This window comes from Antedon bifida, chromosome 6 (genome assembly GCF_963402885.1).
Source record: "Antedon bifida chromosome 6, ecAntBifi1.1, whole genome shotgun sequence".
Lineage (NCBI taxonomy): Eukaryota > Metazoa > Echinodermata > Crinoidea > Comatulida > Antedonidae > Antedon > Antedon bifida.
Window position 1 is genome coordinate 12,675,155 of NC_136231.1, and position 16,982 is coordinate 12,692,136.

Sequence of the window (16,982 nt, forward strand, 5' to 3'; positions counted from 1 at the left end):
TAAAACCCCATAAAAAGCGAAATATGTTTTAAAAACTGATATTTTAGGTTTTTAAAACTCTACAAATTAACGTTTTAAATATGAAAAATAGCGTTTTTAAAACCAAAACAATACGTCAAAAAAAATTTATTTTGACGTTAATTTAAATATCATTATTACCTTATCTTTATGTAATTTTAACGTTTTTAAAACCTCTCAAAACACAAAATATGTTTTTAAAACTGACATTTTAGGTTATATTTACCTGTAAAAACCGTATTTAAAACGTTTCAAACTGGACAAATTAACGTTTTTAATACAAAAAATTTGCATTTTTAAAACCATACAATACGTCAAAAAACGTTGCTTTAACGTTATTTAAATATCATTATTTCGTTATATATATACGTTTAAAATTTGTGTTTTAAACGTTGAAATAAAACGTTATTTCAACGTTTGCAAAATTCCACAAATTCACGTATTAAAAACGAAATATTATAACGTTTTTAAAACCAAAAAATACGTTAAAAAAAGTATTTTAACGTTATTATATCTAGGAATATTACGTTATAAATACGTTCCTTCCTTCTACAATCTGTAACTTTGTTTGCCCATTAAAGTAATTAAATCTAACCGCTAAACAAAGCAGAAAACGACCACCTACGGATATCCATACATTTTCAGTAAATTATTTGTTTTTTCTCATTTAGAATCATGGCTGGTGTTATTTTAGAGAATCTCAGTACCAAGAAGTTGTTCGGTTTTTGTGTAATCCTGCTAATAGTTCAGATAATTTGTTTCTTGGTCGGGGGACTTATCGCACCAAAACCTACAGATGCCAATAGTCACCTGACCACCAAATGTGTAGACCCTGCCGACAACGTTCATAAATGGTTTATACCCAACGGACCTGGAGAGTGTTCCAAAGTAGCTAACTTTGAAGAGGCAGCAAGGAAGTACATTGATGCGAATCAGATCGTTTTTTCGTTACGAATGCCACATAGATCGTATAATATGAGTCGTAGCTTCCAATTCATACTGACCATGATCAGATTGGAAACACAGTACAAGTTAACTGTTCCCGATGCACCAGAAGAAATTACAATGATTGTGCGTGTTGGTTACAGAGATAGTGATTATGAAGATTGGAAAGAACTTACTAGAGTAACAGAAACAAGAAAACTTGAATGTCTGCTGCACTCGAATGAAGACGAAGGACCAGTTGACGGTGACCCGTATAATTGTGAGCCTCTACCGTTCTTTGAATTAAGCACCTGCCATCATAAGCAGTACCTAATCAATATTCGATTACCGGTAGAATTTAACAAAGAAACCAATGAACAGAAGTACAACACTAAGTTAGGCAGCATCACTGATATTTGGATCATTGAGATTCATCAAACTGGTGGTTTTACTTTAGTATGGCTGACAATGAAGTCTGTCATGACACCTATTCCACTTGTTTTCCTCATCTGGTTCTGGCTAAGAATCTCCAAGTTAAATCGATCGCCAGTTCTTATGGAAAAGTTTGTTATGGTTCTGGGAATTTCTATTACCTTCCTAAATATACCAATTGAATGGTTCACGTTCTGGTTCAACATCCCATACATGTTGCTGATTAGTGACATACGTCAAGGAATCTTTTATGCCACGTTACTCTCGTCTTGGATTATATTTGTTGGTGAACATCTCATGGACACAGTTGAGCGAGCAAGATTGAGTGCGTACTGGAAGCAAGTCGGGACAATTGCTTTTTGTTGTTTTTGTATGTTTGTCTTTGACATGTGCGAAAGAGGAGTGCAGATTTCAAATCCATTCTTTACTTTATGGACAACAGAGACAGGCAAAAACCTGGCTATGCTATTTCTTGTTATGGCTGGGATCTGTTTAAGTGCTTACTTCCTGTTTCTATGTTTCATGGTGTGGCAAATATTCAGAAACATCAGTATTAAACGTCTGGCGCTTCCACACATGGCCAAAGCTAGACGCCTTCATTATGAAGGTTTGATTTTCAGATTCAAATTCTTCATGTTGTTCACTTTGTTATGTGCTGCCCTCACTGTAATCTTCTTCATTTTGAGTCAAGTTTATGAAGATCACTATAAAATGGGACATGAGAAGACACTTCAGATTAGCAGCGCCTTCTTCACCGGTGTTTATGGCATGTGGAACATCTATGTGGTCGCTGTCATCTTTTTGTATGCCCCTTCACACAAGCAAGTCTCCTCTGACAATGATGACAGCAGCGAAGGAAGTCATGTGGAGTTCCAGTTGGAATCTACATCCACGACGCCAGGGTCTGATGACCCACCCCATAAAAAGCGAAATATGTTTTAAAAACTGATATTTTAGGTTTTTAAAACTCTACAAATTAACGTTTTAAATATGAAAAATAGCGTTTTTAAAACCAAAACAATACGTCAAAAAAAATTTATTTTGACGTTAATTTAAATATCATTATTACCTTATCTTTATGTAATTTTAACGTTTTTAAAACCTCTCAAAACACAAAATATGTTTTTAAAACTGACATTTTAGGTTATATTTACCTGTAAAAACCGTATTTAAAACGTTTCAAACTGGACAAATTAACGTTTTTAATACAAAAAATTAGCATTTTTAAAACCATACAATACGTCAAAAAACGTTGCTTTAACGTTATTTAAATATCATTATTTCGTTATATATATACGTTTAAAATTTGTGTTTTAAACGTTGAAATAAAACGTTATTTCAACGTTTGCAAAACTCCACAAATTCACGTATTAAAAACGAAATATTATAACGTTTTTAAAACCAAAAAATACGTTAAAAAAAGTATTTTAACGTTATTATATCTAGGAATATTACGTTATAAATACGTTCCTTCCTTCTACAATCTGTAACTTTGTTTGCCCATTAAAGTAATTAAATCTAACCGCTAAACAAAGCAGAAAACGACCACCTACGGATATCCATACATTTTCAGTAAATTATTTGTTTTTTCTCATTTAGAATCATGGCTGGTGTTATTTTAGAGAATCTCAGTACCAAGAAGTTGTTCGGTTTTTGTGTAATCCTGCTAATAGTTCAGATAATTTGTTTCTTGGTCGGGGGACTTATCGCACCAAAACCTACAGATGCCAATAGTCACCTGACCACCAAATGTGTAGACCCTGCCGACAACGTTCATAAATGGTTTATACCCAACGGACCTGGAGAGTGTTCCAAAGTAGCTAACTTTGAAGAGGCAGCAAGGAAGTACATTGATGCGAATCAGATCGTTTTTTCGTTACGAATGCCACATAGATCGTATAATATGAGTCGTAGCTTCCAATTCATACTGACCATGATCAGATTGGAAACACAGTACAAGTTAACTGTTCCCGATGCACCAGAAGAAATTACAATGATTGTGCGTGTTGGTTACAGAGATAGTGATTATGAAGATTGGAAAGAACTTACTAGAGTAACAGAAACAAGAAAACTTGAATGTCTGCTGCACTCGAATGAAGACGAAGGACCAGTTGACGGTGACCCGTATAATTGTGAGCCTCTACCGTTCTTTGAATTAAGCACCTGCCATCATAAGCAGTACCTAATCAATATTCGATTACCGGTAGAATTTAACAAAGAAACCAATGAACAGAAGTACAACACTAAGTTAGGCAGCATCACTGATATTTGGATCATTGAGATTCATCAAACTGGTGGTTTTACTTTAGTATGGCTGACAATGAAGTCTGTCATGACACCTATTCCACTTGTTTTCCTCATCTGGTTCTGGCTAAGAATCTCCAAGTTAAATCGATCGCCAGTTCTTATGGAAAAGTTTGTTATGGTTCTGGGAATTTCTATTACCTTCCTAAATATACCAATTGAATGGTTCACGTTCTGGTTCAACATCCCATACATGTTGCTGATTAGTGACATACGTCAAGGAATCTTTTATGCCACGTTACTCTCGTCTTGGATTATATTTGTTGGTGAACATCTCATGGACACAGTTGAGCGAGCAAGATTGAGTGCGTACTGGAAGCAAGTCGGGACAATTGCTTTTTGTTGTTTTTGTATGTTTGTCTTTGACATGTGCGAAAGAGGAGTGCAGATTTCAAATCCATTCTTTACTTTATGGACAACAGAGACAGGCAAAAACCTGGCTATGCTATTTCTTGTTATGGCTGGGATCTGTTTAAGTGCTTACTTCCTGTTTCTATGTTTCATGGTGTGGCAAATATTCAGAAACATCAGTATTAAACGTCTGGCGCTTCCACACATGGCCAAAGCTAGACGCCTTCATTATGAAGGTTTGATTTTCAGATTCAAATTCTTCATGTTGTTCACTTTGTTATGTGCTGCCCTCACTGTAATCTTCTTCATTTTGAGTCAAGTTTATGAAGATCACTATAAAATGGGACATGAGAAGACACTTCAGATTAGCAGCGCCTTCTTCACCGGTGTTTATGGCATGTGGAACATCTATGTGGTCGCTGTCATCTTTTTGTATGCCCCTTCACACAAGCAAGTCTCCTCTGACAATGATGACAGCAGCGAAGGAAGTCATGTGGAGTTCCAGTTGGAATCTACATCCACGACGCCAGGGTCTGATGACCCACCGTCAGCATCAGCAGCAGCAACAACCGACCAATCAGAGCTTAAGAACCTCCTTACAAAAACCGCTATTGACTAATTTGATAATAAATCAGGAAAGAGTGTTCATTGCATAACGGTACACTGTATGTTCTTATACAAAGACCATATAAAATGTATAATGTGTCTCATACAAGTGGTCCAACTTATTATGTACACATGTATGCAAATCACAGACTAAAACTAACTTGATAATTACATTTCTCCTTGAAAACTTGAGTATTAAATATCATAATAAAAAGTGCCAAATATATTTATTTTTCTTTATTTATAAACTTGTAAGTTTGTAAACTTGATGTAAGTTTGTAAACTTGATGTAAGTTTGTAAACTTGATGTAAGTTTGATTGAGTGAAAGCTGTTCAATAATTGTAGTTAGTAACTTTAAAGGCCCCCACCAATATTTGTATATAACGTTTATTTAAGATAACATTGAGTGTAGTTAACCTAACTTGATATTTATAGTACATGATATCGTGTTACCAGAGTAGTATACATATACCATGAACCTAGGTCCATGCATATACCAAGCAATAAAATACATGCCTTGTTTAGGATTTATCCTTTCTGTGTCATGAAGGCTGGCCAAATAGATTCTTTATTAATTACTAAGGCAATTGTGTCCTAAGCCTACTAGACACCCGGTCTTATAAGAACAATTTGATACAACTTTGTATGCCAGACAAGTGAAATATTGAGCCCTCATAAAATATTATTCATGATGATAATTTATTGTTGAAATGTTTAATCGAAATATAACATGTATTATATATTTTCATTGTGTCAAGAATGTAATAAAATTGTATGCATACATAAAAAAATTAATTAGATTGGAATAAAGGTCAGAGTATGGTATTCTATGAATTAGTGCATTCTTCATGTTTCACGTATTATATTCTGGGAAATTTATATATTATTAGGGATGTTACTGGGTTACCTGTGTTTTATTATTATGCCATGTTTTCTATTAAACCAGATCGTGTATAGGCTTAGGTACATTAGGCATGTTACTTGCTGGCTTCTCCGTCGGAAGCTAATCGTGTATAGGCTTATGTAGATTAGGCATGTTGCTGTTTTTGACTGTGACAAATATCCGTGTTCTCTCAGAGATAAAATGCAAGTATGTCAATCACATGCTATCAAATCAGAAAAATTAATAAAGCTCTATCTAACACTATCAAACTAATTTTGATAAAAAAAGTGTGATGTTCCCAAATATGGTAGTGATAATATGATGCCATCATGTCCATATGGGCACACCATTTTTTGTTCGCATAAAGTTTTATATTTTAGAAAAAATAATAATAATTACATGTTTGTATGTAAGTTTGTTTGTCATCCTTGAGTATGCCAATCGATATATTGATCAAATTGAGCTGAAAATAACATGCACTCTGCATTTTCTCAAGTATTTTTCTCATTTGTATACGTGCTTTAATTCGTTTGAATATCAGTTTATGAATTATTCCTTGTTAGACCAGTGAAGCTTCATAATTTAATATTGAATATTGTGTCTAATGTAATATGGATGTGTACTGTACTTGAGTAGTGATGTGTAAGGTAATCAATATTAATCAATATACGATACTAATTGATTACTTTAAGATAATGTATGTTTAAATTATTGTTTGTGAATTACTGTTAGTGAGAATGCTTAATGAGTTGGCTTGAGGCCGACTTGACTTGGGGCCGACTTGACTTTGGCCGAGACGGTTTAGGGCCGAGTTGGATCGAATTCTATTAAACGTATAAAGGAGGATTGTTTGACGAGATGAAAGTGAAGTCTGGTCTTTGTTTTTCAATGAAAACTGGAACCTTTTACAGGATTTGTTGGATCGATTGATAATGAAATCAGGAAATTTGAAAGCAGATGTGCAAAGGAGAAAGATCCTGAAATTGCTACGCACGTAGTATTAGAGCAGTACATTGACAGTTATAGCAACTGCTCCATACAAAGATGGTAAAATATTGGAGAGATGGCTTTCCTAAACACCATCATTACACCAAAAGAACATTACCAACTAGAGGGAGGCATGTCTCTCAGTGTCTAAGAACGCTTTAGAGTTGAAAAAAAACCCATCACTTGAACCTTACGCCATTAAAGAACATAGTTTCCTCACTTGTTGTACCATAATCTGTAAAAAATGACATCATGAAAAATTCATCGATGAAGATTTATATAAACATTTGTCAAAACCGACTTTCTATTGACATCAGTATAGTATTTGAGACCGAATGAAAGCTAAATTCAAAAGCTTTGGTACATGGATGCATAAAACAAAGATTTCAGTTGGAGATTAGGCCATTAAACTTAGTGAAGAAAGACAACTATCAAGATTTCTTGTCATACAGCATTCTCGACCAGAGTTCTTGCCAAAACTTGAAACAACGATAGGAAACTATGGATTGGCCATCATACCAAGATCTTTATTTGCTAACGATGGATCACTACTTATACCAAGTGATAAATCAAGTCTAATACCTTTGAAAGTGATGAGCAATTCAAAAAGAAGGTCTACTCACACCGATGAACATTCCCCTTCTAGTACTATATGATCATGCATCACATATTAGTCTTCAACTCATCAATTATGCAAGAGAAAATGACATACATTTGTATTGCCTCCCACCGCACACAACAAATTATCTGTAACCTAAATTTAATTGTAATTGGCTAAATCTGTTTTCCGATCATTGAAATCTGAATACAACAAAGCATGCGAAAAGTTCTTCAAGAAACAATCCAGGCAAAGTAATAACACGGTTAAACTTTTGCAGAATATTGAAAGACGTGTATGTTGTTTCATGCATTATGGCGAATGCTGCTATAAGCGGGTTTTCTGCAACGGGTATATATACATTTAATCCCGATGCAGTTCGCAAGATTTAAATTTTGGATTTAAAGAACAAGCCATCACAGATATATAATGCCGATGAAACCAAACTTAGTTTGGTGCACAATCTATCAAAGATTCAAGATAGATCAAGATAGAGAACTATCCAGTGTAAAATAAGTGGAAACAGAGTGAGAATGTAATAGTGCTAGCCTGTGCAAATGCTGCAGGGTTATTTACCACCCTTGATTATTAAAGGCCAGCGACTGAGCGATTCTGTAATGCAGAATGCTCCTGTCGATTCTTTCTTTGGTGTCAGCAAATCACTGTTCATTGATACGGAGTTGTTTGACATGTGGTTTAGAAAGTATTTTGTTGGTGCTCCTTTCCACCGAACACAAAAAATCATCTGTAACCTTTGGGTAAATTTGTTTTCCAATCATTGAAATCTGAATACAAGAAAGCATGTGAAAAGTTCCTTAAGAAAAATCCAGGAAAAAACACGGTTAAACTTTTACGGAATATTGAAAGATGCGTATTGCTGCTACATATAAGCGGGTTTTCTGCAACGGGTATATATCCTTTTAATCCAGATGCTGCTGCTGAGTTTCTACAAGCTTCAACTGTAGAGAACATTTTCGCGGATAAGCCTGTTAATTCAAATTAAGTCAATCCACAGGATCAACCCTTTCATGATTCGGCTGAACAAATTGTCAACTGCAATTCCACAGACAACCCTGGGCCAAGTATGTTTATCTACTCCTCTCTACCACTCGGATGGTACTTGGTTACATTTCAACAAGAATATTTATGTTAGTGTGGTATACATTACTTTTAGCTTTTTGATTCTTTTACTTTTAATTGATTTACAGCATTTTGGAATGCTATTAAGTATTGTGTTGATTTTTTTTCGACTTAAAATGTGAATAGACACCACAATTACTCTCGATAGGGTAATCGGGAAATGCCTGTGGTCCTCTATTTGTTTATAGGATTAACCATTTTTATATACTCGGATGCCAATAGAGACACAATTTAATACCATAGTGTGGTATTTAGGGGGAGGGGCAAGAAAACTGTAAAAAAAATTAAATCTTCCGCAAACGGAACAGACCTCACAGAACGCCTTTGAGGAACTGAAAGCGCAATTTGGTGAGGTGTTTTTTGCCGGAGATCCGCTTGCTGAATTCTATGAAAGAGTCCAATATCCAGCAGAGACTCCTTCAATATATGCCGTAGAGCTAGAAGGACTTCTGAGAGAGGTGGAAGAAAGAGTGCAACATCAACAATGGTTGATGGCGACCATTATGCTGACGCAACAGTTTATGAGGGGAGTAGGAGATGCGCATGTAACACAGAGACTTCCTCCCATGAGACCAAGATCTATGATATTCAAAGAGGTAAAAGCAGAACTCCGTCTTATGGAACGGGAGAACAAGACTACAAAAACTGTACAACAACAGTCAAATCAAGTTGACCGTCCACAAAAAACGAAACTAGACAATTTAACAAAAGCAGTGAACGATTTAAAAGAACAGTTTACACAACTGCTGTCTATACAACAAGCCCAAGCAAGACCTGATTTCATAAGTGCCCAACAAGATGAAAATCAAGAACTTATAAGGTGCGGACAAGAAGGTCTTATTGCCGTTGGATGCAGAATTCCGTTAAACTACAATGTTCCACGGTGGAGACAAACACCACGAGTAAGCCTTAACAAGGTAAATACTTCTAATAATGTTTCCTCTTTTCGTAGTTCTCTTATAGGAGAGCCTAATGAGGATATCGTAGAAATTAATGGCGTCACCTATAGGTCGTTAATAGACTCCGGGTCCCAGATAACATCAATTACTGAAACTCTGTGGAAAGCTCATCCACAATTATGCAAACTAAATTTAAATCATCTTATTATTATATCGCATGAGGGCGGGCATTTGTGTAGGATGTGCTATGTGATTGCATTCTGTGTAGCGTGGGTAATTTATAGCGTGCTTACTACATGTGCGTTCTTTCTCTCATTGGACTCATTTGAAGTAACACGTCTAACGATTGTTGTCTTCAGATTTTAACATAGCTATTTTGTCTTGGGTGTCTTTTGTCCTTTTGGACACATTTAAGAGTCACATTTAGAGATTCTTTCAAATACTGTACTCGAGTCGAAGTTGCAGATTGTGTTTTTATCGACGTATTAACTGTTTTTTTTCCATAACGAGGACATTGGTTTAATATTCAAGATAAAGCTTTCAACATCCTGACGTAAGTGAGTACGTTCTCTTGATCTTTGGCTTAGTATAATAGAATGGTAACGACGACGTGTGAGGTAAGCCTGTGCGGACATTCGTTTGTCGTTTATTGTGAGGAATCGGAATTTTCTGGCATGCGCCTAGATCCAAAACACTATCAATAAAGTGTACAATTTTCCTCGATTTGTCTACGTCACCAGACATTTTTACATTTTAGTTTACATTCACATCGGCGAAAATGATATTGGTGAACGTTCAAACGATTCAATTGTCCAAAACATTGTTAATCTCCTTGGGCTTGGTGTAGAATGTCAACGTGTGCTAGTTAGCCAAATGCTGAAACGGCATCCCCGTTGTGTGGGTCACACCTTTAACGATCGGGTCTCTGTCATTAATCAAAAACTTCAGTCAATTTATGCCGACGGTTGCGCGGCGGTTTTCCGTAATCAGTGAAACCAATAAAACCAAAATACGATTTATAGATTATTGTCAAGAAGGACTCCGGTGTAAAAATAGATAAAAACGTGTAAAGAACTTCGGGGAATGGTGTACATTAGGAGAAGAGATGTGGTTACGTTACTAAAGAAATTATAGGGCGTTGATTCATGACTCATTGGCTAGATAATGGACAAAGCTTTCCATTTACGTCTCCATTGTTGTTATAATATGGCTTTCATTGTTTTTATTGGGACTGGCCAAGTCTCTATAGCATCGTGTTACATAGGCCTAATATAACATAGTTAAAATTAAATGTAAATAAAATAATATATGGATTACGTACATGAAATAACGTATTATTGCTTCTTATATTTTTTCCAAGTCGCACTAGCTAGGCATAGTCTCAAGCACGTATTGCATAGCCCTAATATAACAGTTAAAATTAAATGTAAACAAAATAATATATGGATGTTACTGTACTTGAAATAACGTATTATTTATTGCTTCTTATATTTTTTTCCAAGTTGCACTAGCTAGACATAGTCTCAAGCACGCATTACATAGGCCTAATATAACAGTTAAAATTAAATGTAAACAAAATAATATATGGATGTTGATACTTGAAATAACGTATTTATATTGCTTCTTATATTCTTTCTATAGTTTGATTCTACAATAGCCTCAAGTTACAACTCTGCAATGAAATATTACATACATTATAAATGTATACATAAAATGACTTTACAAAAACACAATATAAATAAAATGTTCAAATATATATTTGCACATAAAAAGTGTAGGCCTACAAAAATCCAATGTATAATAATGAATCCCCGTAGCTAAAGTGGAACATTCGAAACGTCACCAGTCTGTTCTGGATCAACTGTTGGTCAAATACAATCCACGATTTAATGCAAAATGCACCCCTATTTTTTTCGAATGGAATAACCCTTAAAAAAAAACCCGGTAACTAAAATGCCCGTGGTCCGTTTTTTATTAGATGGAATCATTTGTTCGGCGATTTGAATATTGCTGTTCCTGAATTATTTCCAATAGTTATCGCCATGGAAGTTTGGGGCTCGGCATTAGCTAACCGCTATATCTTGTTTTTCTGTGATAATTCAGCAGTTGTTGCTGTTATCAATAAGAAATCCGCTAAAGATTTGCTGTTTTTACGACTTATACGCCGTTTGGTTCTGGTTTGCCTCCGTTACATTATACAGTACATTTCCGTGCCTCACACATTCATGGAGTCTAGAATATTTTGGCAGATTTTCTATCAAGAGGGGAGTTTTTACGTGCTCTAAAGTCTTTTCTTGACCTTAGCCTCACCCCGTTAATTGTTCCTTCTTGTCAGATTTACATTTGGAAATTTTTTTGTTTAGGTATTGTGTGCACAGGTTCTCTGGATGCTGCTCCTCTCAATAAAGAAGCTGTATCACTGATACAATCATCGTTGGCACCAACGACCGTTGCGGCGTACCAACGTAGTACAGTATTAGGAAACTCGCGGCCTACAGCGACAAGGTAAAGGAAACGTGTTTATGATGTTTTTAAAATTAAAGGTTATATAACACAAATGGTTACAATAATGTTATTTTAACGTTTTTAAAACCCCATAAAAAGCGAAATATGTTTTAAAAACTGATATTTTAGGTTTTTAAAACTCTACAAATTAACGTTTTAAATATGAAAAATAGCGTTTTTAAAACCAAAACAATACGTCAAAAAAAATTTATTTTGACGTTAATTTAAATATCATTATTACCTTATCTTTATGTAATTTTAACGTTTTTAAAACCTCTCAAAACACAAAATATGTTTTTAAAACTGACATTTTAGGTTATATTTACCTGTAAAAACCGTATTTAAAACGTTTCAAACTGGACAAATTAACGTTTTTAATACAAAAAATTAGCATTTTTAAAACCATACAATACGTCAAAAAACGTTGCTTTAACGTTATTTAAATATCATTATTTCGTTATATATATACGTTTAAAATTTGTGTTTTAAACGTTGAAATAAAACGTTATTTCAACGTTTGCAAAACTCCACAAATTCACGTATTAAAAACGAAATATTATAACGTTTTTAAAACCAAAAAATACGTTAAAAAAAGTATTTTAACGTTATTATATCTAGGAATATTACGTTATAAATACGTTCCTTCCTTCTACAATCTGTAACTTTGTTTGCCCATTAAAGTAATTAAATCTAACCGCTAAACAAAGCAGAAAACGACCACCTACGGATATCCATACATTTTCAGTAAATTATTTGTTTTTTCTCATTTAGAATCATGGCTGGTGTTATTTTAGAGAATCTCAGTACCAAGAAGTTGTTCGGTTTTTGTGTAATCCTGCTAATAGTTCAGATAATTTGTTTCTTGGTCGGGGGACTTATCGCACCAAAACCTACAGATGCCAATAGTCACCTGACCACCAAATGTGTAGACCCTGCCGACAACGTTCATAAATGGTTTATACCCAACGGACCTGGAGAGTGTTCCAAAGTAGCTAACTTTGAAGAGGCAGCAAGGAAGTACATTGATGCGAATCAGATCGTTTTTTCGTTACGAATGCCACATAGATCGTATAATATGAGTCGTAGCTTCCAATTCATACTGACCATGATCAGATTGGAAACACAGTACAAGTTAACTGTTCCCGATGCACCAGAAGAAATTACAATGATTGTGCGTGTTGGTTACAGAGATAGTGATTATGAAGATTGGAAAGAACTTACTAGAGTAACAGAAACAAGAAAACTTGAATGTCTGCTGCACTCGAATGAAGACGAAGGACCAGTTGACGGTGACCCGTATAATTGTGAGCCTCTACCGTTCTTTGAATTAAGCACCTGCCATCATAAGCAGTACCTAATCAATATTCGATTACCGGTAGAATTTAACAAAGAAACCAATGAACAGAAGTACAACACTAAGTTAGGCAGCATCACTGATATTTGGATCATTGAGATTCATCAAACTGGTGGTTTTACTTTAGTATGGCTGACAATGAAGTCTGTCATGACACCTATTCCACTTGTTTTCCTCATCTGGTTCTGGCTAAGAATCTCCAAGTTAAATCGATCGCCAGTTCTTATGGAAAAGTTTGTTATGGTTCTGGGAATTTCTATTACCTTCCTAAATATACCAATTGAATGGTTCACGTTCTGGTTCAACATCCCATACATGTTGCTGATTAGTGACATACGTCAAGGAATCTTTTATGCCACGTTACTCTCGTCTTGGATTATATTTGTTGGTGAACATCTCATGGACACAGTTGAGCGAGCAAGATTGAGTGCGTACTGGAAGCAAGTCGGGACAATTGCTTTTTGTTGTTTTTGTATGTTTGTCTTTGACATGTGCGAAAGAGGAGTGCAGATTTCAAATCCATTCTTTACTTTATGGACAACAGAGACAGGCAAAAACCTGGCTATGCTATTTCTTGTTATGGCTGGGATCTGTTTAAGTGCTTACTTCCTGTTTCTATGTTTCATGGTGTGGCAAATATTCAGAAACATCAGTATTAAACGTCTGGCGCTTCCACACATGGCCAAAGCTAGACGCCTTCATTATGAAGGTTTGATTTTCAGATTCAAATTCTTCATGTTGTTCACTTTGTTATGTGCTGCCCTCACTGTAATCTTCTTCATTTTGAGTCAAGTTTATGAAGATCACTATAAAATGGGACATGAGAAGACACTTCAGATTAGCAGCGCCTTCTTCACCGGTGTTTATGGCATGTGGAACATCTATGTGGTCGCTGTCATCTTTTTGTATGCCCCTTCACACAAGCAAGTCTCCTCTGACAATGATGACAGCAGCGAAGGAAGTCATGTGGAGTTCCAGTTGGAATCTACATCCACGACGCCAGGGTCTGATGACCCACCGTCAGCATCAGCAGCAGCAACAACCGACCAATCAGAGCTTAAGAACCTCCTTACAAAAACCGCTATTGACTAATTTGATAATAAATCAGGAAAGAGTGTTCATTGCATAACGGTACACTGTATGTTCTTATACAAAGACCATATAAAATGTATAATGTGTCTCATACAAGTGGTCCAACTTATTATGTACACATGTATGCAAATCACAGACTAAAACTAACTTGATAATTACATTTCTCCTTGAAAACTTGAGTATTAAATATCATAATAAAAAGTGCCAAATATATTTATTTTTCTTTATTTATAAACTTGTAAGTTTGTAAACTTGATGTAAGTTTGTAAACTTGATGTAAGTTTGTAAACTTGATGTAAGTTTGATTGAGTGAAAGCTGTTCAATAATTGTAGTTAGTAACTTTAAAGGCCCCCACCAATATTTGTATATAACGTTTATTTAAGATAACATTGAGTGTAGTTAACCTAACTTGATATTTATAGTACATGATATCGTGTTACCAGAGTAGTATACATATACCATGAACCTAGGTCCATGCATATACCAAGCAATAAAATACATGCCTTGTTTAGGATTTATCCTTTCTGTGTCATGAAGGCTGGCCAAATAGATTCTTTATTAATTACTAAGGCAATTGTGTCCTAAGCCTACTAGACACCCGGTCTTATAAGAACAATTTGATACAACTTTGTATGCCAGACAAGTGAAATATTGAGCCCTCATAAAATATTATTCATGATGATAATTTATTGTTGAAATGTTTAATCGAAATATAACATGTATTATATATTTTCATTGTGTCAAGAATGTAATAAAATTGTATGCATACATAAAAAAATTAATTAGATTGGAATAAAGGTCAGAGTATGGTATTCTATGAATTAGTGCATTCTTCATGTTTCACGTATTATATTCTGGGAAATTTATATATTATTAGGGATGTTACTGGGTTACCTGTGTTTTATTATTATGCCATGTTTTCTATTAAACCAGATCGTGTATAGGCTTAGGTACATTAGGCATGTTACTTGCTGGCTTCTCCGTCGGAAGCTAATCGTGTATAGGCTTATGTAGATTAGGCATGTTGCTGTTTTTGACTGTGACAAATATCCGTGTTCTCTCAGAGATAAAATGCAAGTATGTCAATCACATGCTATCAAATCAGAAAAATTAATAAAGCTCTATCTAACACTATCAAACTAATTTTGATAAAAAAAGTGTGATGTTCCCAAATATGGTAGTGATAATATGATGCCATCATGTCCATATGGGCACACCATTTTTTGTTCGCATAAAGTTTTATATTTTAGAAAAAACAATAATAATTACATGTTTGTATGTAAGTTTGTTTGTCATCCTTGAGTATGCCAATCGATATATTGATCAAATTGAGCTGAAAATAACATGCACTCTGCATTTTCTCAAGTATTTTTCTCATTTGTATACGTGCTTTAATTCGTTTGAATATCAGTTTATGAATTATTCCTTGTTAGACCAGTGAAGCTTCATAATTTAATATTGAATATTGTGTCTAATGTAATATGGATGTGTACTGTACTTGAGTAGTGATGTGTAAGGTAATCAATATTAATCAATATACGATACTAATTGATTACTTTAAGATAATGTATGTTTAAATTATTGTTTGTGAATTACTGTTAGTGAGAATGCTTAATGAGTTGGCTTGAGGCCGACTTGACTTGGGGCCGACTTGACTTTGGCCGAGACGGTTTAGGGCCGAGTTGGATCGAATTCTATTAAACGTATAAAGGAGGATTGTTTGACGAGATGAAAGTGAAGTCTGGTCTTTGTTTTTCAATGAAAACTGGAACCTTTTACAGGATTTGTTGGATCGATTGATAATGAAATCAGGAAATTTGAAAGCAGATGTGCAAAGGAGAAAGATCCTGAAATTGCTACGCACGTAGTATTAGAGCAGTACATTGACAGTTATAGCAACTGCTCCATACAAAGATGGTAAAATATTGGAGAGATGGCTTTCCTAAACACCATCATTACACCAAAAGAACATTACCAACTAGAGGGAGGCATGTCTCTCAGTGTCTAAGAACGCTTTAGAGTTGAAAAAAAACCCATCACTTGAACCTTACGCCATTAAAGAACATAGTTTCCTCACTTGTTGTACCATAATCTGTAAAAAATGACATCATGAAAAATTCATCGATGAAGATTTATATAAACATTTGTCAAAACCGACTTTCTATTGACATCAGTATAGTATTTGAGACCGAATGAAAGCTAAATTCAAAAGCTTTGGTACATGGATGCATAAAACAAAGATTTCAGTTGGAGATTAGGCCATTAAACTTAGTGAAGAAAGACAACTATCAAGATTTCTTGTCATACAGCATTCTCGACCAGAGTTCTTGCCAAAACTTGAAACAACGATAGGAAACTATGGATTGGCCATCATACCAAGATCTTTATTTGCTAACGATGGATCACTACTTATACCAAGTGATAAATCAAGTCTAATACCTTTGAAAGTGATGAGCAATTCAAAAAGAAGGTCTACTCACACCGATGAACATTCCCCTTCTAGTACTATATGATCATGCATCACATATTAGTCTTCAACTCATCAATTATGCAAGAGAAAATGACATACATTTGTATTGCCTCCCACCGCACACAACAAATTATCTGTAACCTAAATTTAATTGTAATTGGCTAAATCTGTTTTCCGATCATTGAAATCTGAATACAACAAAGCATGCGAAAAGTTCTTCAAGAAACAATCCAGGCAAAGTAATAACACGGTTAAACTTTTGCAGAATATTGAAAGACGTGTATGTTGTTTCATGCATTATGGCGAATGCTGCTATAAGCGGGTTTTCTGCAACGGGTATATATACATTTAATCCCGATGCAGTTCGCAAGATTTAAATTTTGGATTTAAAGAACAAGCCATCACAGATATATAATG

At 34.9% G+C, this 16,982-nt stretch overlaps 1 protein-coding gene and 2 pseudogenes across 1 annotated transcript; all 3 read left to right on the forward strand.

The window, feature by feature from the left end:
- Positions 1 to 618: 618 nt before the first annotated feature.
- On the forward strand, positions 619 to 2,316 carry LOC144845650 (protein wntless homolog). Its single transcript, XM_078703085.1, has one exon. It carries the CDS (start codon positions 694 to 696, stop codon positions 2,314 to 2,316), a length of 1,623 nt encoding a protein of 540 aa, XP_078559211.1. The 5' UTR covers positions 619 to 693.
- Positions 2,317 to 2,902: 586 nt separating this feature from the next.
- Positions 2,903 to 4,648, forward strand: LOC144845651 (protein wntless homolog pseudogene; annotated as a pseudogene).
- A 7,700-nt stretch (positions 4,649 to 12,348) lies between these two features.
- LOC144845652 (protein wntless homolog pseudogene) lies at positions 12,349 to 14,094 on the forward strand (annotated as a pseudogene).
- Positions 14,095 to 16,982: the final 2,888 nt, after the last annotated feature.